The 27,676-nt window shown below is 45.8% G+C and overlaps 1 protein-coding gene across 3 annotated transcripts in view; it reads left to right on the top strand.

Annotated features, from left to right (window-relative positions):
* Nucleotides 1-27,676, top strand: part of LOC122386905 (probable N-acetyltransferase san) — a 31,216-nt gene that overhangs the window by 2,059 nt on the left and 1,481 nt on the right. For 2 of the 3 annotated variants that reach the window (XM_043376632.1, XM_043376630.1), the window contains exons 2-4: nt 25,433-25,543; nt 26,342-26,478; nt 26,720-26,906. In XM_043376632.1, the coding sequence (XP_043232567.1) occupies nt 25,536-25,543; nt 26,342-26,478; nt 26,720-26,906 (332 nt within the window). In that variant the 5' untranslated portion in view covers nt 25,433-25,535. Of the gene's footprint in view, nt 1-20,720; nt 20,802-25,432; nt 25,544-26,341; nt 26,479-26,719; nt 26,907-27,676 lie in introns of those variants that run through there. The other variant, XM_043376631.1, reaches the window with a different exon arrangement.

The raw sequence follows: 27,676 nt of genomic DNA, 5'->3' as shown, positions 1-27,676 counted from the left end.
TACCTGTATGCATTTCAAAATTGAATAATTGATAGCAGCAAGTAAATATTTGAAGTTGCAGCCAAATGCTGTGCCTTCTCTGCTGCAAGAACTACATGTCACCATTGAAGCAAGGTAAGTGTTTAAAGAAATTGTTCACCTTCTGTGAATAATTTGATGAATAAAATTTAAAAAGATGTGTTAAAAATGTGATGAATCAAATTTAAATGCATTCTGACTTGGAATTACACACTTCTTCTAAAGGGATTTCATTATTTTAATGATTAAAGTTATGAACACGAACAGCTGAACAACCTATCAGCTGCAAGGGTTTCTGCTCCTGTAAGTGCTCTCATCGCTGATTGGCCACTGTGTGTTGAAGAGGTTTCTGCTAGCTGTAAATGAGCCCTAGGTAGAACATGAATTTAAGCACCAATATTCACTGATGAAAGGTGAATATCTCAAACGGTTCAAATATAAGGCATACGCAAATCTGCTCTATCAGACTGCTATCTCAGTTTAAAATCCCATGTTAAAGGTGAACTATTTCCTCGACAGGACCAGCTCGACTCCTGCAGTAGGAGTCCAGCCTCGTCCAGTCGTCCCCACTCGCCAAGACCAGCCGGACTCCTGCAATAGGGGTCCAGGCTGACCCGTTCGTCCAGTAACCGCCTCTCGTCAGCACCAGCTGGGCTCCTGTAGTAGGGGTCCAGCCTCGTCCAGTCGCCGCCGCTCGCCAAGACCAGCTGGGCTCCTGTAGTATGGGGCTAGGATGGCCCGTTCATCAACCGGTCCCGAAGTCACATCGCTGTCAGCCAGCCGAACTCAGTACATAAGTCACCAACCCTGAATGTTGCCAGCCAAAGTCGGCAGTTTCCTTCGGACAGTCATCTCACCAGTGTTGTACAGTCTGTCTTAAAAGTACCGCGCAAAGTGACGGTGGATCCATCAAGCCTGACCGAGGAAGGGCCTGCTATAATTTAAAAGTCACCGAACCAACTGACCTGGGGAATGGACGAGGATGTCAATTGCTTCGGTGACTCAAATTTAGCAGGCCCTTCCTCGGTCAGGCTTGATGGATCCACCGTCACTTTGCGCGGTACTTTTAAGACAGACTATACAGTGTACAAGGTTAGTGACGCAGTTAAATGCGTCAATTAAATGCGAGGGCGTGCGCTTGTATGCAGCGTTTTGTCATGTTGAGCTGCATGGGTGTCGATTTTCACCGAATTGAGGGTGCCCAGTGCCCACTGCCCGGGCGCAGCAAATCCGCCGCCGCCTTAGCGGTGACCTTGACCTGCACCGTCTGTTGGGGCTCCAAAGCCAAGCCAGCCGAGCCGGCGGGGAATTTAGACAGCTTGAGCACCCCCAACCCGGCGGAAATTGGCACCTATGTTGAGCTGTATGGATGCGTTTTAGCCTTCCGCCGTGGTGGTAGATAGCAGCCTACATGCAGAATTAGCCAGGCTTATTGGCGGACTCATTATTGGATTCATTGTGTCACGTTTGTCGGCACGTGTAAGATGTGCTTAACTGCCATTGGCTCTCGGCCTGGCGACTTCTGGGGACCACGTAATGGGGATGACAATTGGGATCCTGTGCCTTAAGCCGGCCATTTACGTCCATGGCTATATACCCCCGTACTAGGGCCAGTTATGACGTATATAGGAATCCACGAGATCTTTTTTGATGAATGGGTTGTGCAGTGTTGAGATCCGCGTGTAACGTCACTGTTTGGCCAGTCTGCCCTCAAACGCGTCATCTTTACTCGTATTCTATTTACATGAACGCCTTGCATGGTCCAGTGGTTTATATAGACATCTTCCTTGCACTAGCTAGTTTTATGTGGCCAGGTTGATGGCCTGTCAGCGCGGTCACGCTGTCGTCTTTCGATTGTTGCGCTTAAATGCGGCGAGATGAATATAGGATTTCCTTTGATGCTATTTAGTACCTGCGCCCAGCTCAACTGGAGCCTTCGGACGGCGCACCTATTGGCCGGCGTCGTTATCTGAAACTTATTTTCCCGGGCGTATGTTGCAACTTGTTGATTGCCAGCGTCGTTGTATTACGTACGCGAAAGCAGTAGCGGCGGAACACCTTCAATTAAGGGGAAGGGGGGGGGGGGCACTGCCGACTTTTGGTCCCATTCTTTCCATGTAACCATAGAGCCCATGGCAAAATGCCAAAATTAAAGGGGGCACGGTGCCCGCCGCCCGGCCCGTTCCGCCGCCTATGCCTCTTAGGGTTGGTTCGAAAATGGGCACGGCCGAGGATAATCTTTGCCTCCGGTTATCATTTTGATATATCTACGAAACGGGTGCTGGGTGGTACACGAAAGCAGCTTTTTCAGGTGAGTTGAAAGGGGAAGAGGTTCTTTGAATTACCATTTCGGACCATGGTTCTAAAAAGCGCTAGGTTAAAACTATTGTTATAATTCCTATCGTAAACCATCAGACGCTCGACGCTCCATTGGCATTGGTACGATGTGCCGGTAATCGCTCGCCGAGAATGATAACGTCAAACGTGGCAGCTTTACTGATATGTAGGATTATCAATTAAATGTAATAGAAACGATATTAAATCCACTACCTCTTTAGAAGCTCTTAAAATAAACCTGGCTATCTGGTTGTCGAAGCCAGGCAAATTATATGCTTGGAATGACTAAATGTCCATTGTCCATGACATCATTAAATTGAATTATTTTCCTTCTTAGCACTTAAAATACATTCCAGCGACACAAAACTCCCACAAGTCTGATATCTTGCCCGTGGTATCGTGGTACGATCGGCGAGTACCTTCATACGCAATGTCCATGGCTATGCGAAGTCTAAGGTTGGCCTACATAGCCTTGGGTTGGCCTATGGTACTGCCTGTTTATCCTATTTCATATCGTATCTATGAAAATAAAGTGTTCACGATCGCTTTTAAATATGGAATTGTTGTACTGGGACATGGTAAATATTCAGAAACGAATTCGCCATCGTCCGTAACATCCGTAATAAAACATTCGACATTAATCGTGATCCGTGGTCGTAACAATCGAGTTCGTGATCCGTGGTCGTAACAATCGAGTTCGCACAATCGGGGTCATGACACATTAATCGAGTAACAATCGAGTTCGTAATAAAACAATCGAGTAACAATCGAGTTCGCACAATCGGGGTGATGACACATTTATCGATGGTAATCGTTATAGGATCATAATCGTTACATACTCGCAGGCGCACAAGCTTGCATAAATTCGCTCTGATAGCCACACGCCTATACAACAACACAATTTTCAACAATCCAAAAGCAAGTGTACCTATTTTTGACAGCTCACTCAGCCTCATCAAAAAGCGCCTTACACACATGGGTGTCGATTTGTATACCTTTGGGGGTGCTGCAGCACCCCCAATGCTCAAATGAGCACCCCCAATGGTTTTCCGGGCACCCCCAATGATTTTGTCCCTCAATAACTCCCACTAACTCTGCTTGAGGAAAATAATTGTTCTGCAGTATTTCACTACTAAAAATAAAACAATTACGCAATTTACAAGGCATGAAATAAAGATGTAAAGAAAAGAAAAGTTAGTTTTAAGAAGAAGGGCGAAAAAAGACGTTAAGTTGCAAAGACACTGGTGTGGGTCCGTCGTACACGTGTGTTGGACCCTTAGAGCTGCTGGCGCGTACTCTTTACAAGCCGGCAGGGGGCTCCAGAGACCGGCGACGGGCCTTCAGAGGCCAGCAAAGGGCCATCAGAGGCCGGTGGTACCTTCAGAAACCCTGTGGGGTCGTCTTTAGAGACCGGAACGGACTCAGACGCCGATGGGGCCCTCAGAGTCGCCGGTGTGGGGCCTTCAAATGTCACCGGTGGCAGGGTGGCCGTCACATACGCACTTGTGGGGCCTTCAGAAGCTACGATGTTGGGCCCTCAGAGCCACCGATATAGGGACTTAAGAGGCACTAGTGGTGGGGCCCTCAGATATGGCAATGTGGGGCCCTCGGACTGGAGACGCCGGTGTGGGGGCTTCACAGTCGCCGGTGACGGCCCTCACACTTCACAGGCGCCGTTGTGGGGGCTCTCTGAGACACTGCTTTAGGGCCATCACAGGCGCGCGTGGGGCCCTCAGAACTGCTGTTACGGAACGAACCCTTCATAGGCCGACAAGAAGATATCAAGAGGTCACCGGTGCCTTCAGGAGCCTTGTGGGGTTGTCAGAGACTGGCATGGTGCGCTCAGACGCCGCTGGGACCCTCCGAGTCACCTGTGTGGGCCCGTCAGGGTCGCTGGTAACTGAAAAGGGCCCTCAGAACCGCCCATGTAGGGTTTTTAAAGGCATTGGTGTAGGGCCTCAGCCCTCAGAGTTAGGGTTGTGGGCCCTCAGAGACGCCGGTGTGGCGCTCAGGGGCGCCGGTGAGGGCCCTCACAGTCGCCGTTATAGGGGCCCTCAGAGAAATGGGTGTGGGGCCATTACAGGCGGGTGTGCAGCTCCTAGAGCTGGCCCCCTATACGCCGGTTAAGACCCCCAGAGGCCGGCAAGTGGCCCTCAGAGGCTGGCTTGGGGCCCTTATGGAGATAATGTTGGTACTTGTAGGCCCATGAGGTGTTCTTACGAGCCCTGTGGGGCCCTTCTGAGTCCAAATATAGCCAAAGTGGAACCTCAGCGTCCAATTGGCGCCGCAGGGCCCCTCAGGCCCGAATAACCCGATGGGCCCCTGAACCTGATGGGGGGGGGGCATGTGCCTCACGGGCCCACCTGGCTACGCCACTGAGGAAAATCGTAAACCCATAAATATCGAAATGCGACCACCTGTCATTTTTTCAACGATTATTGTGATTGTCTGATTACCGCCAGAGCCTCGTAGCTATACCGTTGCCTCCCGCGCAATATCCGCCCCTGTGGACCGCAGGGGCTGCTGCACCGGTGCTAATCGCGATCATCGGTTTCTGTCACCTTATTACAGAGGTGCCGGGGCTGCTGCCGAGCTGCCGGCAAATGTACGACTTTTTTCGGAAAGATGTTTATTGTAATGAGGTAGCCAAGTGCTAGGACGAGCAGAATGATTTTGAAGAACGTTTAACCTTTGGGAAATATTAGTGGAAATCCCGGGATTATCAGTACCTTATGGTGATACCCAACCATGCCTTGTACGGTTGTGCCCCATGGCAAAGCTGCAATCTTTCACCCGGTGCAGGGGTTGAGCACCCCCAACCATTTTGAAAAATCGACACCCCTGCTTACACACGTAGTGCCCGGTACATATCAGGCACCTCCCACCCGGGTAAGATGTTAATGCTATTGTATTGTAATTATTAATAATGCTATTATATTGTATTGTATTGCTATTGTAATATCTATCTACCCTGGAAATGTAAAAACCCTCCTTCACCTTTCGTTTACCCCAGTTCGTTTCATAATCCAAAATTTTAACTTCGTCCCATTTGATAGAGTGCCCTGTCTCTAGCACATGTTTAGATATCCCTGAGTGATCCCGGTTTCCGTTTGCTATAGCTCGTTTGTGTTCCGATTCCCTCGTCCTTAGCTTTCTCCCGGTTTCTCCTACATAAATTTTTCCGCACTGACACTTATACTGATAGACCAGCCCAGCCTTCTCCTTCACCCCCAACCTGTCGGTGTCGAATAATTCGTTTCTGAATGTTCACGATCGCATAGCCAAACTGAGAGCAAAATATTTATTTGCAAAACTCCAGCGATACCCCTCGCTTGATACTATAAAAAAATATTGCACACGATCATGCAAAGCCGTGAATCCTACCGCCTTTATTTAGCGCCGGCGTTCCCGCGTTAATAATTTCTCCTGAATCGGAGGACCAATAATCAGCTGACGCACCGTTGTTTTGATGTCGGCGGACCGTGCCAGCCTGCCGTCTCCCTGCCGGTATTTATATACACTCAGGGCTGTCTCATCCAGGGTATATAGAACAACGGGTACACCAACGACGCGGAAAGCGCCCATTTTACCTGGATGAGTTACATGGTAGGTGATATATTTTTTGAATATGGAAAAAATAGAGTATTCTATTCTGACGAGTAAAGCCAAATTCATAAAGCAGTTATTTTAAAATTATATGTACCAGAAATAACATACTGACCATAGTTTAAAACTTAGTCTAAAGTTAGTTGAAAAGCGTATAGTTGATACTAAGATGGAAGGAATCAATGGGAGGCGGAAATGGCGCAGCTGTTTCATTCTTAAAATGTGTTCGCAAGCAGGATTTACGTGATGCTAGCGACATTTATTAGTGTAATCGGGGACGCTGATTGGCTGACCGAGTCCGTGAGCAGTATCACTAATGTACGCCAGTACAGGGTTGAGGCAATGTGCGCATGCGCAGGAACTTGTGCTCTCATGGAGGGGCTTTTGGTACCTCGGGCAGCGCCCAATGCTTTTTGGACCTGTTATGACCTCAAGGGCTCCGCCACCGGGGGGGACGGGTGGGACATGTCCCCCCCAACCAAAATGTTGGGTGGGACATACTATCTTTTGTCCCCCCCAATAATCGGCTCCTCCGCTGGTAGATAAATCGACTCTTGTTCCTGACACCGAATACAGAACATAAGTGCAAAGAATCTCCGAAGAAAAAAACGTGATGAGAATCTCATTAACCTGTCGTCGACAACCTATATTGTCGCCCTGTGCTTTAAGTCTTTTTCTGTTATGGGGCCACGGATTTCAATTTCTTTAGTAGACAATATCGACAGGCATTTTCGCGTTAGGTATATCAACGTGAGTCTACTGCAACGAATGTTCGCAATCATACGTCCCAGTCCGATGATGAATCCAGTAGGTATATCCAGTAGGTAATCCAGTAGGTATATCAAATAAGGATCTCTCAAATTCAATCAATTAAACAATCAATACGGAGATTTTTTTCGGGTAAACGCTGTCGTTCTTTAAGAGGAAACTTCCATCGGTCAAATAAGAATATCGCAGAACTGTAGGATGAGAGAAGCTGTTTGTTTAAAGTGTTTGAGAGGTTAACCCTCGTTCTTATATGGACTATGGTGGGTCGGATTGACCCACCCCTCAGTTTTTTACAAGTAACTCGCGTAAAAAGTGGTTTATCGTGACGAAACTATTAGTATTTCCAGGGAATTTTGCACATCCTCTGAAAATTTCATGATCCTAAGTCCTAACCCCATGGGCCATGACTTTTGGGCCTGTGGCCTATTTCTGGAGACCATGTCAGGCCGAACCACCGATTCGGTGTATGTTAGCGCACATTATCTGTACGTTTCAAGACTTGTTATGGGGGAATATTTGTTTCTGGTCCCTAAAAAGCTGTTTCTGGCACCTAATTGCTGATCAGCCCCAAAATGCTTATTCGACCCTAATATCTGAATCTGGCACCTAATTGCTTCCACACAGCCTAAAGTTGCCAGATCGTCTAGTTGAACTCCGTATTTGCTGTTTGCTGATTCAGCACCAAAACCAAAACTTCCAGCACCTATTTTATTCCACGTTTGCCTACCTAATTCGCGTAATCTTCCTGATTTTATGTATCCTAACAAACATAAACGTTGCATTCGGTGATGTCAAGTGCCATTTTCGCCAGTGGAGATAATGATTAATGCCATTTCTAGCCAAAAGAGAATCACTAGCCAGCTATGGTGCAGCATAGCAAGACGCTCCTATACCAGCCCGCTATGTAGAGACTAGAGATTATTGCACCCTCAGCCATTTTAACGTGAAAAGTTTGGATCCGTCACTTCCAGCCAGGCTCTCAGGTCATAAACTGGAGTAAAGCAAAATGTCAACTCTGAACAGACATGCCACGCAACCGGCCCTCTTTTCAATATTATTAGCTTTCTGCAATCATCGTCTGACTCCATCTCGATCAAACGCAGCATCCGATTTCTACAGGGGCGTTTGACTGACCGGCCACACAATAACCAAAAACAAAATCAAAGCTTCATGCACACAAATGACATAAGTAAGAAACGGATGAAAAAGGCACAACCACGGCACAACTCTGCGCGGCAAACAACGGACAATGTCCCACGCAAGATCCCGCGTTTCTTCAGCGGCCTTGAACGGAATGAAAACATTACATTTCTTTTTTGGAGCTATTTGATGACGTCAAAAAATACAATACCCGTTTTAATGGTCAAAATCGAGACAATTACTCACAAAAATGTTTCCCTTTAAGCATTACAAATAAATGTTTTTAAATATTTAATTGACATTGTTTTTTTCAAACAAATCAATATTATTTGCTTACTTAAACGTCATATACAATGCTGAGATCACTACGGGGCTGTCTTAGAGTGTAGCTGCACTGGCAACCTTTAGACTAGACTCCAGGGGTCATTATACCAGAACAACATGATTCTACCAGCCAGTAGTTCATTTTTCTACTAGATTGGTGCTACGCTCAGCATTTAGGTGCCATATTCAGAAAAAAGAGTAAGGCGTACCGATGAATAGGTGCCAGAAACAGCTAATTAAGGTCATTTTCCATGATTGGTGCTGGTATCCACCAAATAGGTGCTGAGGACCAATTTTGGGGCGAGTCAGCTTTTAGGTGCCAGAAATAGCTTTTCTGGGACGCAATTAAATGGCGTCCCTTGTTATGTCATAAAACCGAGCCAACATGTGAAATGACGGTAGACACATGCATTCTGGTAGGTGTCAAGGTCACGTGAATTAGACACATGCATTCTAGTAGGTGTCAAGGTCATGTGAATATCAGGTCAAGGTCATTACCGTTAGATGAATTTGGTTCAATTTTTCGAGCTAGGCATGTTACTAGGAAACTTTTTGGAGATGATGTCGAATTAAGCATATAACATTGAGAAGTAGTTTTGGTACCAATGCAACATGTTACGAAGCTGTCTGTGGTTGACACCTACTTTGGCTAGCCGGAGGGACACGCACTTGTTGATCTCACCTAACCTGATCCGACCTTCGCCAAATGCTAAAAATGGATTCAGATTCAGCGCAAAACTATGAGCCAGATACCATTAAAAAATTGAAGCTGGTCTTTCAAGTTTTTTTTTCTGTCTGGTGTGTCAATATGATGAAGGTACAATGACTACAATCTAATATTGGGTAATATTGCATGGGTCAGGTGGCCTACCATTTCTCTATTTTTTATTTTTCTAGTTAAAAAATCATCGTATCAGGGCTATGACGAAAAACAAGTGGCCTAAATCCGATGAGAAAACTGGATTTGGGGGTACCCTAGGTTTAGAGGAGACACTATGGGCGATGGGCGAAGACCAGACCGTCCCCCCCAACCAAAAGTCCGTGGCGGAGCCCTTGTATGACCTCCGCATCGAAAAACGCTAGATAAAAAGGTTGTAGAGGAAGCTTGAGGCTACCTTTCCCCACAATAATATTGGCACTTTATCTTTTAGCTTACGTGTGAGGCTCGCTTGAAAAAGGTCGATTTAACATGGAAACCCTATGGGGTAGTAGTTTTTGAGCGCCCATTTGGCCTAATGCTACCAACTGTTACTGGCTACCCCTGGTCTCATCCCTAGGGCTGTTCACGGACCCTGTGTGCGGTCGGACCGCACACAGCCTACAAGCTCCGCCCACTGCGTCCCTACGTCAGCCTTGCGTCACCGCACACAGCGACCGCTGTGGCCGGTCGGGACTGGCCACAGCGGACCGTCCACCGCACGCAGCCGTGACGTCAGAGCCGCCTACCCATCCCCTACCCCCACGCCTGCTGGACGTACCGCACACACCGCACGCAGCAGTGTGCGGTGCCCGTGAACACCCCTCCTATCTCCGTAACGTGTCATGTGCGACCAATGACGTCACGGCATTGCGGCGTTCTGATTGGGCGGCAGCTCCGAATCGCCCGACTGGTGGTCCCCGCTCGACAAGCGCACGTGCGCCGACTAGGCATTTGTATTGGCATTGACAGCAGAAAAAGTGAGCTAATGCAGAGCTCTGAATATACTTGAATAGAGTCTAAGCCGTTAGTAATACGTAAAAACGTCAGATAGGTTTCTTGTTCGTCTTGATTCGAGCTTTTATGTGATATAACTTTTACCTTAGTGTCGAGGTTGGCAGCTATGTGGGAGAGCCCTAAAGTTGGGTCATTTTCCATAGGATTGCATTACAGCCGTCCGACCCTTCGTACCTGTGACGTCACGGAAATCGCTGCTTCGGCCTAATGAGCATACCTTCTATATAGGGCAGGGGCGTAACTTTTTGGTTTTCGTTGGGGGGGCAACGCTGTCAGGGGCGCCTTTTTAAGGGGGGCGCCTCCCCGTGACTGTCTAGAAATAAGTCTTATTTCAGTTTACGGGCACATTTTTACCATAGCACGTTGTTTTTGTGCCGTCGTGTTTTGGCACGTTGTGTTGCAGCTTTTTTCTGAAATAGCGCGCCAAAAGCGCGGAATTATTCATTTTGAAACCAAGTACATTTTGAAAGCAATTTGGGGACTAGAGACCGCGGGGGCAGGTTGTGGAATTGGGGACCAGGGTAGTGACGCCTTATTACACACCGCATATGGTAGTTCTTCTAAAGAAATGAGACGAACTGATGAAATGACAAAAAAAAAACTAATGAAAAAGCGAGATGAAAGATGCAAACCTGTAGAACTTTACCCCACGCAGAAGCAAGGGACGTTTTTACGCCTCCCCTTTTAACCCTAGAACGCCTAGGGGGGGGGGGGGTTGTATCAACCCCCCTGAGGTTTTTTCGAAGTGGACGCTAAACGGCTTGTCGTAGCGGGCTGAAATTTTCAATACCCTCTGGGGCAACCTTTGCGCATCTTTTGCCGAAAAAAAAATTGATCGGGTCATGTCAGGTCACGGAGTTATGATGTCATAAGAGGTACAGCCTCCGGCCGGATTTTCACAAACTGAGTGCCAACGCCCGAGGTTTCCTGCCGGTGGTACGGACATCGGTTGATGGATCGTGATGAAACTTCCCATGCATGTTGGGGCAAGTATTGGCTATCATATGGTATAAGAAATTTGACCGGGTCAGGTCAGGTCACGGAGCTATGACGTCACAAGAGGAACAGCGTCCGGTACTATTTTTGAAAAGCGCCCGAACCACTATTTTGCTAATTCTTGTCACCTCAATGGGAATATGCAGCAATATTAGCTTCTATAGGGAGCAAATGGACCTCCCAAATCCAAAAATACAATCAGATTTCAAAAATTTAAATTTTGATTTTTCGAATTTCTGCCGCCGACTGTGACCTTGCCGACTTCCGGCGCTCCCAACGCGCCATTTTTAGAGCTAGGGAAACGAAATACATACCAAACGATAGAGAATTGATCAAGGAACACGATAGTGAAGGTTTCAAGTCGATATCTCCCACCGTTTGCCGCAATCGCCGCCGAAAGTTAAAAAAAAAGTCTATTTTTCCGAAAATTTGACCTTTGACCGGTCAAAAGTAGGTCAAATGTTGACCTAGGACCAAATAATATACCACCAATCGCGAGATCTCGTTGAGAGCAATCCGTTGGTTTTTTCCGCTAAGCTCTACGACCTTCCGTTTCGAAACGCCAGGGGGGGTCGTAACAACCCCCCCCCTGGTCGTTCGTGTTATGAGAAATGGCCTGGTCGTGCGAGGGTTAAGTTAAGAACACACTTCAGACTGCATCTTTTCCGCACGTGTTCTGGAAGCAAGCCAGTGGCAAAAATTTGCCCTCATCGACAAAATAAAATTTCCCCCCCCCGGGGGCCCACGCCGGGCCCGGGGGTGTTTGAACACCTCTCATACGGTTTTTCGCAGATATCTCAAAAACGGCGGCGTGGAGCGCCGCTGTTTTTGGCACACCTGTTCATGCATCCTTTTTACACATGTTGTGCAAATTTTAGACCCAGGGCTCTCAAGGTCAGGTCACCAGGTCACGTCAAAAGACCTCACCTCAGAAAAAAGTTGCAATCCTCGTCATAGCTACACCGACTAAACGATCGCCTTGAAACTTTCAGTGATTGATAAGAGTAGCAGTATGTACAAAACGTATATCTCGGAATTTTGATATCGGTGACCTAAGGTCAGGTCAATTTTGCGACCACTCCATTATAAGTCAATGGGAGAAAATTGAAATGCGCCTTTTTTGGACGAATAGTATTCAGAACCCTCTCAAACATCGGTACATAGGTAAACATGACACACTGAATCGGAAAATGCATCTGTGACCCCTCTGTATGCCCCTGAGGTCATCTCAGGTCATGAACGGTCACCACCAGTTTTTTTGCTATAACTTTTGATAAAGACGTGCTAGAGCGATGAAAACATGTCAGATGTATTCAGCTCGACGATACGGATCGACTGATATGCAACATGACCCTTTTCGGTCAGGTTATGACCTTGACCTGAGGTCAAATTTTCAAAATGACATTTCAAAGTCAACAAATAGTTCATTCGACGCGTCTCGACGAGAGGAACACGATGCTGCCAAGAGTAATGTCACATAAATGTCATTACGTTCTAAAGATGGGCGTCAAAATAGTCTGAAGGGGCGTCTTCAAGAACCAATGGGAAAGCTCTCCTTCTTGAATAAGGGTCTCTGTTCTAGCAACAAGTCAACAATGACATGAGGTGTGAACCACGGGACGCCTCAACTGGCACCAGGGGCAAGTTGATTAACTGTTGAGGCTTGAGGCACTGCCCTTTCGGTCGAAGCCCCGTAATTAGCAAAATATTAGCTATGGCACGTAATTAGCTATGGCCGTAATTAGCTATGGCACGTATCGCTACCAAATTTCAGATACAACTTGGGGGATCTATTTGTCACTTGACCTGGAACTTTTAGCTTCCAGTGACCTAAGGTCATGTCACAAGGTCACAAAACCGATACATTTTCAAAATAGCACTAAAATGCACTATTTTGTTCATAAAAACTAGAGTCCTACATCGATTTGTTGAGACTTGATACACTGCCCTTTCGGTCGAAGGGAGCCGTAATTAGCAAAAGAGATGACGTAGGATACCAGTATAGTCAGAGGAGCTCTAACATTGGCTCGATTGGTGCTTTTTTGAACCGTTGGGACGCTATGCCAAGCAAGAGTGGCGCTTTAACCCGCGCCCCACTGGGGTCTGCGTATAACACGCCCTACTGGGGGGGGGGGCTATTCATAGCCCCCCCCTCCTAACTCCGAAACTACTGGGCCGATCGTCAAAATTCAAACGGCGTCTGATAGCCCCGGAAAAAACTGTCGAGCGAAACCTAATTTCATTGACCTCGAGGTCACCGATGACGTCACAGGTCAGGTCAAAGTAAAAATTATTAGCATTTTGGCTTCTTCACGTTTTGGGCTCTGGCCGCCGTCTTACAAGTCAGATCAGGCTCATTTTTGGTTCACACACTCGTGAACAGATGCTCTAGATACTCTGAGGGTACAAAACGTGTACTTTGATTTTCAGGTCAAGATCAGGTCATCACAGGTCACGAAAATATTATATCATGCGTCGGTCACGTGACACATGTTTTATGGTCTATTTAGGCCAAACATTTCGAATTTGATGTCGTCTGTGTCATTCGAGGTCATTTTGAGTCAAATTTAGCTTAGGTCAGGTCACTTTCAGGTCAAAAAAGGTCAAATTTTGAAGTTAAAATTTTTCAACAAAAAAGGTGTCTATTGGATGCAGTTTGAGCTCAGGAACACGATGGTGCTAATTATATTGGCGTACGATGTCAAATTCGTGCTAAAAAAATTGATTTGAAAAATTAATAATTGTTATTTTTTTGCAATAATGCGTATAACTTGGCCCTTTTTGAAGATATTTAGCTAAAACTTGCTAGAGTTAGTCATAATAATGCGTTCTATCACATATATTCCGTTTTTTTTTTCGGAAAGTCAAAAACTTTTTTTTTTTTAAATGTAAAAATGTAAATTTTGAATTTTATTATATAAAATTTTCGAAATTTTCAAAATTTCGAAAATCCGAGATAGCAATTTGATAGCGCAGTTTATTCTGAGTCCTCTCATGCAAAGAAATTGGATCTAGCTTAAAAACTGAGCTCTTGGGAGCGATTGCCGTGGTTCAATGTTTTGCGTCGAAATCGGCCGAACATGACGTCACTCTGACGTCATTTCCGGCCGACCTATGGTAGGTACGAAGGTCAAATTTTGACACAAGGTGTCAAATTGATCCAGCCGAAGGTACTGAACGTTTGGCGTCGATACGTCAAGCGGTTTGGAAGTGATTGCAGAAAAACGGGAGGGGGGGCTATAAATAGCCCCCCAGTGGGGCGCGGGTTAACAGCAGGGATACCATAACACACAAGGCCCTGTGGGACGATTACATGGACTCAAGGGGCGCCCTTTAGAATCGGTGCGACACCGTGCAGAGGGCGCCATTCTTAACCACATCAATTTTAACCCGCGCCCTGGTGGGGTCTGTTTATAACGCGACCTGGTGGGGGGGGGGGGCTATTTTTTGCCCCCCCCCTCATATCTCCGAAACTACTGGACGGATCCACAAAATTGAAACGGCGTTCGAAAGGCCTGTCAAATTTGTCGAGGGAAACCAAATTTCATTGACCTCGGGGTCACCGATGACGTCACAGGTCAGGTCAAAGATGGAATGTTTCACCGTTCACGGGTCTTCTAGGGAATGCGCTATAACACCGAGGAAAACGCATTTTGTCGAGAATCAGCGATAGGGCGTCAGTTGCCTAGTGGATATGTTGCTATTAGAGGTCACTGACAATACCAGGTCAGGTCACAGGTCAGGTCACCAAGGGTCACAGGTCAGGTCACATGAGCCCAACTTTACTAGGGTTGTGTGATGCATGTTTTATGGCCAATTTTTCATTTTCAACTCAATGGTGTTGGTTATAAGACTATCAGGTACGGCTTAGGTCACTTTCTAGTGAAGTTCAGGTCAAGGTCAGGTCAAGGTCAGGCCAAAAAAGGTCAAATTTTTAAGTTGATAGTTTTGCATAAAGTGGGTATTGATTCGATGCAGCTCGTCACGGGGAGTCTAATGGTGGTCTTTTTTTGCGCTACGGGGTCTAGAATTGCTAAAAATTGAGTTTGAAAATTTGACGTCATCAATTTTGAACAGTTTTTTCGCTATAACTTCGCCAAAAAAGAGGTATCAATCTCAAATTTGGTATGTGGATGGAAGGCGGTAAGGACTATCACATATATTCCGGTTTTTGCGAAATTCAAAAAACTTTTTGGATTTTTCGATTATTATATCCAAAAAAAATATTTTTTGATTTTTGGGGGTCAAAATCCAAAAATTTAAAAAATCCGAGATAGCAGTTTTGTAGCCCTGTTGATTCTACAGCTTTTATGTCTATCATTTTTCTGTATTTGCAAAGCTATAGGCCTGACAGCTCTTCCCGCGAAACCCTTTTTTGGGTCGAAAACGGCAGAACATGACGTCACTCTGACGTCATTTCCGGCCAACCTATCATAGCCTTTGGAAAAAAATTTGGTCACAATGTGTAAAATTGATGTCCTGGAGGTTACTGAAAGTTTGGTGACGATCGGCGCAGCGCACTGTGGGGATTTTTCCGATTTAGCCTGTCTTTATTCCTGGGTGAAGGGTGCAGGCTTGTAGTGCCCTCAAATGTTGTATAAAAGTAAGTGCTATGAAATATAACGCATTTTTAGTTTTAACCCGCGCCCTGCTGGGGGTCCTGGATTTCCACGCCCTGCTGGGGGGGGGGGGTGTTTGAACACCCCCCCCTTGTAACTCGGCTCCTGGGCCACGTAGCGATACGCGGAAGGCGGCGTTCGAAAGAGCGTCAAAAATAATGACGAAATCACTTCGGTCAATTTTTTGGTCAGGTCAAAGGTCAGGTCACCAGAGGTCATTGAAGGCAAAATTTCGCCGATTTCCAGGTCGAATGTCGAAAATTTCCAAGAAGCCAACGCATAACTCGGGAACCAATAGAGCTACAGCGCCGCGGAAAAGCGCATTCGATAGCCCTATTAACGCCCTTTCTGAGTAATTCTCTCAGATTTGACCTAACGTCAACGGTTTTGCCTGCAGGGGGCAAAAACTGCAAAAATAGCCGATTTTTTCGAAAACAGTTTTTCTGCAATAACTTTTGACCCAAGCCTTGTACGAGCTTACTTTTACCGGCATCGTGTTCCTCTCGTCAAGACGCATCGAATGAACTATGACTTGACCTTGAAAGGTCAACTTGAAAATTTGACCTCAGGTCAAGGTCATGACCTGACCGGAAAGGGTCATGTTGCATATCAGTCGATCCGTATCGTCGAGCTGAACACATCTAAGGCGTTTTCATCGCTCTAGCATGCCTCTATCAAAAGTTATTTGCGAAAAACTGTTAGATACCATTCGTGACCTAAGATGACCTCAGGGCATAAACAAGGGTCACGGACACCATTTTCAAGTTCAGTGTGTCTAAACCACTTGTAATTCGGTGTTTGGGAGTGTTTATAATGTCTTTCATCCAAAAGAGGCGCATTTCAATTTTCTCCCATTGACTTATAATGGGGAGGTCGCAAAATTGACCTGACCTTAGGTCATCGATATCAAAATTCTGAGATATACATTTTGTACATGCTATTGCTTTCAGCAATCGCTGAAAGTTTCAAAGCGATCGGTCACTCGGTGTAGCTATGACAGACATTGAAAGTTTTTATGAGGTGAGGTCACTTCAAGTGACCTGGTGACCTGACCTTGAATGACCTTGGTCTGAAATTTTCACAACATGTGTAGAATTGATGTATGATAAGGTGTACCAAAAACGGCGGCGCTCCGCGCCGCCGTTTTTGAGATATTCGCAAAAAACCACAAGGGGGGGTGTTCAAACACCCCCCCCCAGCAGGGCGCGGGTTAAATAAGCCTAGAACGTACTATTACAGTCCATGCTAACATCACAAGTAATCTCTCTACGGCTGTTAAGATGAGCACATCCTCCGAGTGTTCTGAATACCTACCTGGGCGGTGTTTCACGGCATGCTGCTACCACGCTGCTATCAAATTGCGCGAGCTGACGTCACACTTGTGGTAGTGTTGGAGCAATGGGCCTGTTGATGTTTCCATGGAAACCCAATTTCACGCGTGTAAAAGCAGCGTGCTGCTATCACCGGCGAAACAAGGCCCTGATTCACACCGTCGTTAATCCAGACCATTTAGGTAATGCAGCTAACATATCAGTAATTCAGTACTGATCAATATTTCAACAACCGTCTGCCACGAAAAAAATGGAAAGATGGAAAGGGTAAGCACATTAAATCAGGCATAAAGATCGTCGCAAAACCGCGTTATCGATTTACTGTGACAGAAAATTTCAACAAGATGAACTGTTATCTTACGGCTATAAGCAATACCGTTAATTTAAAATATAGAAAATAAGCACGTATTGGTAATAAATCAATAGCTGATATGCCAGCCAAAATGGATGAGTCATTTCCGATTAACAATTTCGAGCAGTTGATATCCACCTTTGCATATCACCCTTATCAATATTCGTCGGGCTGGCATTCAGACGAAATTCAGTTGTTCAGTCATATCAGGTGGAGGAGTAATCCTATAGGATGCATTTCAAGAGTAAGTGCCGTCGTTCATTGGCTGAACGGTATGACGTCAAATATGTGACGTCATGAAAGGTCAGGTCAGGGGTCAAACGCGCGGTAGCCTGCATGCTCCTCATCGCTCTGAGCCGGGCGCCGCCGTAGTACCGTTCTCGATACTATAGACCGCTTTACTCCGAGAGGAGCAAAAAGTAGCAAAAGTTTGAATATGTTCCCGAACCAGAATTCTGCGACAAATCGAATGGTATAAGAATTAAAGTGTCAACTGTTGTCGAAAGTTGTTGATTTTCTATGTTTTTCCAAATCGTACTGCTGAGCTAAATCCCGTTTACAGCATATTTTAAACTTGGCGGTGTGAGTCTCAAAATTTGATAAATATGTTATTGAAATGCCTCTGCATAATCCGAAACGATGTAGTTTTTTGACCATATGCGATTTATAATGCTGGAAATGATTGTTTTCGAGTTATCAGCCCCATAAACGAGTATTAGTTTTTAGCATTCAATTTCACCCGGCGTGTGAGGTAAGCAAGGCCTGACTTTGGGCTCATTTTTTGTGCTCAAAAATATTATTTTAGGTAGAATGAGATACATAACGTGAAAATTCAGACAATTTTACGCTAAATGAAGTCGAAAGAATGATTGAAATGAAAAGTCGGTTCTGGGACTTAAGACAGGCTAGATCGGAAATATCCCTACGGTGCAGCGGTTCTGGAGATATATCGAAAAGTCTGGAGGGGGGGGGGGGGGCAAAAAATAGCCCCCCCCCCACCAGGTCGCGGGTTAATACTCACTGCAGATGGGCCTCCAAACTGTCTCGAGGGGTGCCTTCAGGAACCGATGGAACAGCCACCGAAATAGGGGCGCCGCTCTAGCTGCAGTGATGACATAAGGTATTGACCGCATTGACCAGAGGAGCGCTTCATGTGGCTAAAGGGGCGCGTTGATAAAATGGTGGGGCGCCAGCTCAGCGAGGGGCGTCGTACTTAGCAAGGAAATTATGTAAGTCAGAGGAGCGCTAATTTCGGCTTGAGGGGCGCTTGTATGAACCGTTGAGGCGCTAACCTAGCGAAGTGTGCCGTTTTAGCAGCAGGGATGCCATAACACTACTAGCGTGCTATGGCATCTAGGCCCTCTAGCCCCCCCCCCTCCCCGAGGAGCGTGATGACTCAAGGAGCGCCCTTAACCCTCGCCGGCACAGGCCATTTTGAGTCCTTCGACGGCACAAGGGGGGGGGGGGTTGGTACGACCCCCCCTCGCGTTTGGCCCCTGATCGAGCTAGAGCTTCGCGGAAAAAAACGAGCGTGTTGCCCGTCACGAGAGGAAGCCGATGATACCCAATTTTAAGGTCCTAGGTCATCGGGTGACCTTCCAGGTCAGGTCAATGACCCGAAAACCGGGAAAATCGGGACCTGTTAGAAAGTCGTAAAGTGTGGCTGCTATGTGGTTTTCCGGGGTGCTGATCACGAATATCGTGTTAGTTTTGATCAGAGATGATGTCTTTAAGCATTTAGACCAGGTCGGGTCAGGTCAGGTCAGGTCAACCGGTAGGGGCTGTGACGGGTATTCGTAATACGTGTCAACCGCCTCGGACAGCTTCGTAACATGTTACGAAGGCACCAAAACCACTTCGTAAATGTTCAAATGGTTGCTAAATTCGAATTCAGCTCAAAAAACTAGCCTAGAAACATTTAAAACTCGAAAAAGTGAACCGAGGTCACCCGAGGTCACCAAAGGTCAATGACCTGACCTGACCTTCAGGTGACCTTGACACCCACCCTAATGCATGGGAGCAACATCAAATCACATGTTTGAACGTTTGAAACCACGAAAAGCTTGCAAACGCGCGGCTAATGCGAGCCGACATGCGCCGAACCGCGATTTCGGCCAAACATGGTCACAGAAAAGAGGTCACAGGTCAAAGGTCATTGGGGTCAGGGTCATGAAATTTTCAGGGTAGGTGTAAAATTGATCAATGCGAGGGTACTGAAAGTTTCGTCGCGATCGGCCGCTTTTTACGCGAGTTATTCGCGAAAAACCTTAGGGGGGGGGTGCATCAACCCCCCGCTGTGCCGGCGAGGGTTAAGAGTTGGTAGGCCACATACATTTCATTACTCAGTGCAGAGGGGCGCCAAAACTGGCACCTTCAGGAGCCAATTGCAATGGGGCAGTCTACGGACTAGGGGCGCTGTTCTAGCAACAATGATAAGGTATTGGCCAGAGGGGCGCTTCATCCACCTGAAGGGTCACATTAATAAACGGATGGGGCGCCGCTCTGCGTGCGGGGGCATTAGTTATTAGCAAAACAGATGACGTAAGACGTGCGTGTTGTCAGAGGGGCACCACTTTGGCTCGAGGGGCGCTTTTTGACCAATGTGGCACGCTATTTAGCTAAGTATTTACTTCCCGCAAGCGGCGCACCAGCCCTGAGGAACGTTACACAAACGACTCTCTCGATATGGGCATCAGAGGCGCCCCTATAGACCTCACAGGCGTCCCTTATTCCCATTGAGGAGCCCCTTTGGGCTTCAAAGGAGCTCCTCTTTCTATGGGCCTCGGAGGCGCCCCAATTTGGCATGCAGTCTCCCCTCTTTCATATTGGGGCGCCATTATGGCCTTAATGGGCGCCCCTTTTGCATGTGGGCGCCCCTAAACTATAGACCTCAGAGGCACCCCGAAGGGCCTCAGAGGCCAATAAGGTGCCCCTCTTTCGCATGCAGGCGCCCCTGTGACCATCTCAGGCGCCCGTGTTTTGCATTGAGGCGCCCCTGAGGACTTCATGGGCGCCCCCCTTTCGCATGCAGGCGCCCCACGGTCTCAGAGGTTTCCCTCTCACGCATCCCATTTTCATAGGCGATGGCGCCCCCTTGAAAGATGGCGCCCGCGCTCCTATGACGCCGCTGGCCCGTGAGGGCGCCTTTCAGGCCAAGGGGCGCCCACCAAGGTTGGGGGGGCAAACGGAATGTTGGGGTGGCAGAATTTCAAGTTGGGGGGGGGGCACCTGCCTCCCCAAAAGTATACAAAGTTACGCCCCTGATATAGGGCCTTGATATACTGTGAGGCCAACGTCAGGCTTGAGTAGGCCGCTTATAGAGAGAAAATGTTCTGCAAAACATTTAAATATTTTGATTAATTTTGTCCATGATTTTATCAAAAAATGTTGTGAACTCTTACTGGCATCAATTCTGTTTAAGTATTATTAAACGAATAATTCATTTTGCGAAAAAAAAGCTCACAAAACACAGCTCTAAAATAATGTTACAATACCAGCGCAGACAAGACATAAGTGTGGCTGCGGTAAAAAAATGTTTGCTTGGGGCTGTGGAGGCCGCGCGCGGTGTTGTTTTGCTGCTGATGGGATAAAGATAGGTGGGTGGTGTTGTTATTATTGTATTTATTTCTGGGCTGTCTGTGCTTGGTATAGGACCACATAATTTGGCGGTACACATGGAGGTCCCCGCTTCAAAATTAGTTAATCCCTATAATATAGACATCATTCTATAGAGAAACTCATGTTTAGTAAGTATAATGTGGTTTCCAGTTATCTGATCGATAATTTTAAGACCAAAAGCTAACTAATCGTATTCTTACCACGATCTCGGTGGAGCCGCACGACGGTCTGTTGTCAACATGTCAATTGTTGTTAAATACCATTACGCAGAAATGTAGTATCTTCATAAAACCCAACACACTAGGGGAACTGTGGGAAACCGGGGTTTTGGGTGGGGAGGGGAGTACTATTTTTATGAAAAAGTGATAGATATACACAAATAATTTTGGAATTACGGTTCTGTATTTTTAATTTTTAATAGAAGAGAATTCGGTAATTTTCTTTTTCGGTAAAGCGCCTCACGAGATGCGCCAGATCTGTCGACGAATGATAGCGACTTTTCTGAAAAGTCTTCAGAAATGTCTCGTTCGTAAATATTTTTGTTCGTGCATTTTCTTTATTTTCGTTTTTTGGTCCGTGCATTTTTTTGTCTGTACATATTTTCATTCTTCGTCCAACATTTCTTCGCCTGTACTGTACATGTTTTCGTCTGTGGCCAACTCGTGGCGAAGCAGTGCAGTGCCGAAGGCAATGCCTTAGGAGAGATTACAGGCAATAGTAAATCAAATATTTTTAGGTTAAATGGTTATGTATCTGGCTTCAGGCCGAAGGCCTGAAGCCTGATGCATGACCACTTAACCTGAAAATATTTGATTTACTATTGCCTGCAATCTATTCCTGCAAGTAACTATTTCCTTATCCGGTAGGCAAAAATCAGTAGGTTAGGTTACGTTAGGTTAGGTTAGGTTAGGAATCCCGGTAGGCAAGAATCAGTAGGTTAGGTTAGGTCAGGTTAGGTTAGGTTTCTTAATGCCTGGTAGGCAAAAATCAGTAGGTTAGGTTAGGTTAGGTTAGGTTAGGTTAGGTTAGGTCTCTTTATGCCTGGTAGGCAAACTCAGTAGGTTAGGTTAGGTTTCTTTAAGCTTGGTAGGCAAAAATCAGTAGGTTAGGTTAGGTTAGGTTAGGTTAGGACACCTCTTTGAATTTCATCGAGTAATAATCGCTTTTCTCAAATTTAAAGTTGTCCGCGCTTTAGACATAACAATTTGAGAACCTTGGTATTGTTTGTCATTTCTGGCTGCGATAAAAAATTGTGCACGCGAAACGCATCTCAGTTGGGCAAACTAGACATTTGGAATCAAAATATGGAGGCATCAAAAGATTGATTCCTTTTGGGCATAAATGCAGACCATTTCTAACTTACCAATCACATAAAAATAAGAGAGTGTTTCAAGAAGGAGCATGCCTGATCTTGAACAGAAATGCTTGAACTATCTCCTAAGCAAAATAACATTGCTCCTATCATAACAATTTGAATTCTATAGGGAGTGAAAGGCAATCAAGGAATTGATTCACTTTAAACAGATAATCATAATATTGATTCCCCATCAGCTGGCTAATCATTATTTTGATTCACAGGTAATGTTAACAGATAGGCAACAATGACTTGCAGGAATACAGCATTTATCTTGCTATTATTCTCATTTAGTGGTATCCTCAGCACCACAACTGATACATATAGCATTGTTGTACTTTACCTTCACTACATTTGATAACAATTCACAATTTTTAAATGTCAAGAATACAAAAACTGAAGCAACAGGTAAAAACCATATAAATAATATAAAAACACTACAACAATGATAATTAGGGGTTTAAAAATTTCATTTTGCCATTTTACATAAATACTGATTGGTTAGTATGTGATTCATGATACAAAAATAACATACAGTGTGATTTCCTCAAAACAGCTTTTACGTGATGGACAGTGGCTCTGTCTTTTTCCCATTCACAAGGCCAAAGGGACAATTTCTTAGCTTTAAGGTAACAATTTTTGCAAACCTACCACATTTTTCTACCTTTTAAAAGAAAAATCTCACCGTCATGGGCCTTTTTTCAACCGTAACGGTTCATTTGAAGTCAAAAGTGTACCCAAATGAATCAAAAAATTGATTCCATGCCCATATTTGGTCATGGCTCCTCCCACCAGAATCAAATTATTGATGCCTCCATATTTTGATTCCAAAAGTCTAGTTTGCCCAACTGATCTGATATTTTTGCAGCCTTGATTGTTTATAAATTGTGTTCATCCGCCGTAACCAGCATGGCGTCAGCGTCGGTTGCGAGGGGTGAGATATGTGGTGTTTTGGGGTCAATTTTGCCAGCTTTAAATGGTAAGCTGTTGCATTTTACTGGCAGGGAATGTTAGATAGTTGGATTATAGCATGTTGTGATACTAATTGGATTCATATAATTAAAACGAAAACGCTTGGGGACCTCCGTGTTTCCGACCCATAATTTGCCTTCCTCTTTTTATCTCACATCTCCATTGTTTTCTTAAATTTTGAGAGCCCATTCCTCGGCTTGAATGCTTGTTCAGAGATAGGTACCTAGGAAGTCGTCTTTTTTATGATTTGGTCCGAACCTTTTCAATGGAAGGATTCATGAGGACAGAGCCCCCACTGTGACTGAGTGTAGCTTGTTGTGATGGCCCTGCCCTCTACCTTCAGATTACACAATTCCAGATTCCTTTTTTAACCCGCGCGGGGCTGGGGTCTCCAGCCGAACGCGCGGGGCTGGGGGGGGGGTAAATTTTACCCCCCCTGTTATCTCCCGAACTAATGGTCCGATTTGGAAAATTCAAACGCCAATCGAAAGCTCTCATCACGAACTACTAAAAACATGTACTTAATTTAAAGTTTGAGGTCAAGGTCAAGGTCAGGTCAAGGGTACAAATTGCAAGTTTCTACAGTATCGGCCTTGCACCGTAGTTGCCGAAGAATGGAGTCATGGACTGAGACTGATCGCCCAAAACTTGTTCTTAGGCTACCAAGACAATATTCGTTGCATACAATATCATTCAGAGGTCAAGGTCAAGGTCAGGTCAGGTCAGGTCAGGTCAGGTCACCAAAAAGCAAAATATAGAAAAGGGCATGTGCGACACATGTTTTATGGGTCATTTTACTCATAGAATTCAATAGGCACACTCAATAAGTGATATGGACCACCTCAGGATGAATTTCAGGTTGAGGTCAGGTCAAGGTCAGGTCAAGTGAGGTCAAATTTTGAAGTTGGTTGTTAAGGCCTAAAAAGGTGTCATCTGATGCAGTTTTTCACGGCAAATCGAATGGTGCTATTTTTGTTTCCGTACGAGGTCTAGAACTTCCAAAAAAGTCATTTTTCAAAAAAATTGTGTGTCGTGACGTCATAAAATTTTGAATAACTCCCACATTTTTGAACCGATTCTTCTAAAATTTGGTATGTAGGTGCACATAGACCACTTCTATGACATATATTCCGGTTTTTTCGATAGACTCAAAATTTTGGATTTTATAATGATTTTCCCAAAAAAGTCAGTTTTTTGAAAAAATTTAGGCCAAAATCCAAAATTTTCAAAAAACCGAGATAGCCATTTGATAGACAAAGTAAAATTACGTATAACCTTTTTTGTTACGTCTTGATTCCTTTACAAATGAAGATGTTAGCGGCGTTTGAACTTTTGCCGTTTTTGAGGCGAAAATGGCGAACATGACGTCACTAAAACGTCAATTTCTCAAAAATTTTCCGACGGATTTCGCTCAAATTTTCAGGAAACGTGTCAAATTGATGTAAGAAAAGGTACTGAAAGTTTGGCGGCGCTGCGCGCCGCCGTTTTTGAGATATCGCAAAAATTCGCGAGGGGGGGTAAAATTTACCCCCCCCCCCAGCCCCGCGCGGGTTAATGTTTATGACAATTGAGAATTAAGAGGCTGAAAATCGAAGTTAAATGTATGCGCAAAGCTATGCACGGCCACCAGCCGGTTCCCCCTCACCGACTCTGGTTTTCTCTCAAACAATGAGCCGATGCAGTAAGAGCCTCGGGTTCAGACATGTCAGTCAGCCAATCGGCAGTCGGCCTGCTCAAAGCCATCGCACTGTAATGCTGATGGACTTGAGTAGCAGACCAACCTATGCAGGGCTGCGGAGCCGGAGTCGGAGTCGGTCGGAGTCGACAGTTGTGACCGGAGTCAGAGTCGATTTTAGAAACCTGAGCCGGAGTCGGAGTCACCGAAAATCTGTCGACCCCACAGCCCTGCTAGGTCTGCGGAGTCGGAGTCAGGAGTTGGAGTCGGTCGGAGTCGACAATTCTGCCTGGAGTCGGAGTCGGAGTCGGAGCTGGTTTTTGAAAGCCGGAGTCGGAGTAGGAGTCGGAGTCGCCGAAAATCCATCGGCTCTGCAGCCCTGAACCTATGTCTCCGAAGTGTGTCTGAGACCTGTGTCTCAGGCATGTGCGAATTGGGACCTGTGTCTCATATATTTATTTCAGACCTGTGTCTGTGTCTGTGACCTATGCCTCAAAACTGTGTCTCAGACGGCAGAACTGTTCCTCTGAACAGTGCCTCCAAGCTGTGCAACATGTATTTTTAAGCTGTGTGCCACAGCGTAACAGTGCAGCCCTTTTCTCTTGCAGGCAACCCTGGTCTTTGGAATAACAACAATCTTACAAGTTCACCCAGCTTTCCATGGAACTCCTGAACTAATACTCCAAGACTAGGAACAAATAGCAAATAATCATGACAAGGTAAACAGGCATGATGTTTGTTTGTATGCTTGACACGATATTTCTTCAAAAGACAGGACAGATACCTATTTCTTGTAACGTTGTGTTTAAACTATCCTGCTGTTTATTTAAACTGCGGGTTTATTTAAACATTAAAAACTTGACTTAAAAAACTTACCGTTCGAGTCGTTATAAGTGTGCTATTTTTATTCTCGTCGATGATTATGTAACAGTAGCTGTGTACCGACAAATAGTTTTTATCGAAGGTTATCATTTGTAGTAATGCGCATTCTTAGCATGCTGTATTTCAACAGAGTGTGAGACTGCTGTGCTAGTTTTATTCTTGTGTGTTTGTATTGTTTTAATTTCCGAGAGGGTGTCGAAAAAGTCATTTAGACGAAACGCGTCCACCCAATGTGCTGTGTAACCCGTCTCAATATATATATTTGTCTATTACTACTCAATCCTGCTGTCTTTGTCGTGCATGTGTATATGTCTACGTTCAACTCATTCCCTGGTTAGTTCACTGTTCCGAATAGTTTGAGCCATAACACCATTAAATAAACCGCCGGCTGTCGAGTGCCGGTTCATTCTTCTATGAATGCTTCTGTCATTTGCCTGGGACATATAGTGCTTAGTATTGACTTCTAATAAATTAAGGAATCCCTGAACCGTGAATGAACCAATCAGGACTAGAAATTGAACGCGAGTCTGATTGAGCTCGCGCGTATAATGAGTCTCCGGGTTGACCTACGAAGACCGGTGTGGTGTCCCGCTAGCAGTCTACCTAACCTCCGAGACCGGTCGTTGTTTCCCCAGAAGTCGGATAGAGCTCGGCGACGTCACGCAGCACAACATCAAACAGCTGAAGCGGCTGAACCAGGTGGTGTTCCCCGTCTCATACAATGAGAAGTTCTACAAGGATGTCCTCCACTCGGGAGAGCTGGCCAAACTAGGTGAGCTGATACCAGTTTTCAGTTGGGTTGGCCAAACAACTACCGTTTATCGATCACAGACATACCAACTTTGATCGATCGATATTGCACCATATCGTAGGATTTAGGAACATGTATGTATATTGTATAGTGTGTACCATAGACTAGACCTCTTTACACTCAGAGAACTATGCGTGTAGTTATTTTACCGTCAGTTAAGCGTGGGCGCCTGACACCCCTGTCTCCCGCCCCGCTCTTCCAGCGTACTTTAACGACATCATGGTGGGCGCCGTGTGCTGCCGCGTGGACGTGATCGACGGCAAGCGCAAGTTGTACATCATGACGCTCGGCTGCCTGGCGCCCTACCGCAACCTCGGCATCGGCACCAAGATGCTGGAGCACGTGATGAAGTGCGTGGAGCAGGACGGCAACCTGGACAGCATCTTCCTGTGAGTGGGCGACCGGCGCCATGGGGCGTGGAATTGGATGAGGAGCAGCCGCGTCCCAAAAATTTATTTTGGCTTGGGTGTCAGAGGGGAAAATTGCTCACCAGAAAGGGGATGAGCGCGGAAAATTGCCGGTCAGACAAGGCCCAAAGAGAGTGAAAAAGATCAATTAACCATGAATTGATACCTGTACAAGACTGGTATAATGCGGAAAGTGAAACGAGTATCAACGCAAATACTTTATGTCGATAAAATTGGGACTGGAAAATGGGACCGTCTTAAAAATCGGAGATGAGGGCGAAAAGTGATATTCATTTGAATGTTGTTTCCCACCCGAAGGAACAAATTTTTGGAACACTGGTGAGAAGACAAGTCTTTCACCACACATAATGGCAGAATGGGGAGTGGAGGATAAATGCAGGGATGGTTTGTAAAGAAAGGTTGCTATTGCACATTGCATAGGCTGTTGGAATATTATTTCAAAGTGATTGGCTCGTTGGAATTTAACATACGATGATAAGTCCTCCCCGTGGCCTAGTGGATAAGGCGTCTGTCTCCTAACTCGGTTGCAGCGAGTTCGCGGCCGGGAAGCTCCACGCCGTTTGACCCGCGTTCCTATATTAAGCCAGTTGGCAACTGGCGAGACAGGGCCACGCTAGACCCGGGAGGACCCTGCCGCCATCTACCTGCGGCACGTTAAACTTTCGATCCAAATTATCACCGGTGAACCGGGCGCGGGCAAGGCGGGGTGGTAGGTCCGTGGTGTCATTCGC

Source organism: Amphibalanus amphitrite, unplaced genomic scaffold (assembly GCF_019059575.1).
Source record: "Amphibalanus amphitrite isolate SeventyFive unplaced genomic scaffold, NRLGWU_Aamphi_draft 000267F_arrow, whole genome shotgun sequence".
Classification (NCBI taxonomy): Eukaryota; Metazoa; Arthropoda; class Thecostraca; order Balanomorpha; family Balanidae; genus Amphibalanus; species Amphibalanus amphitrite.
This window is presented reverse-complemented; position numbering and strand designations above follow the sequence as displayed.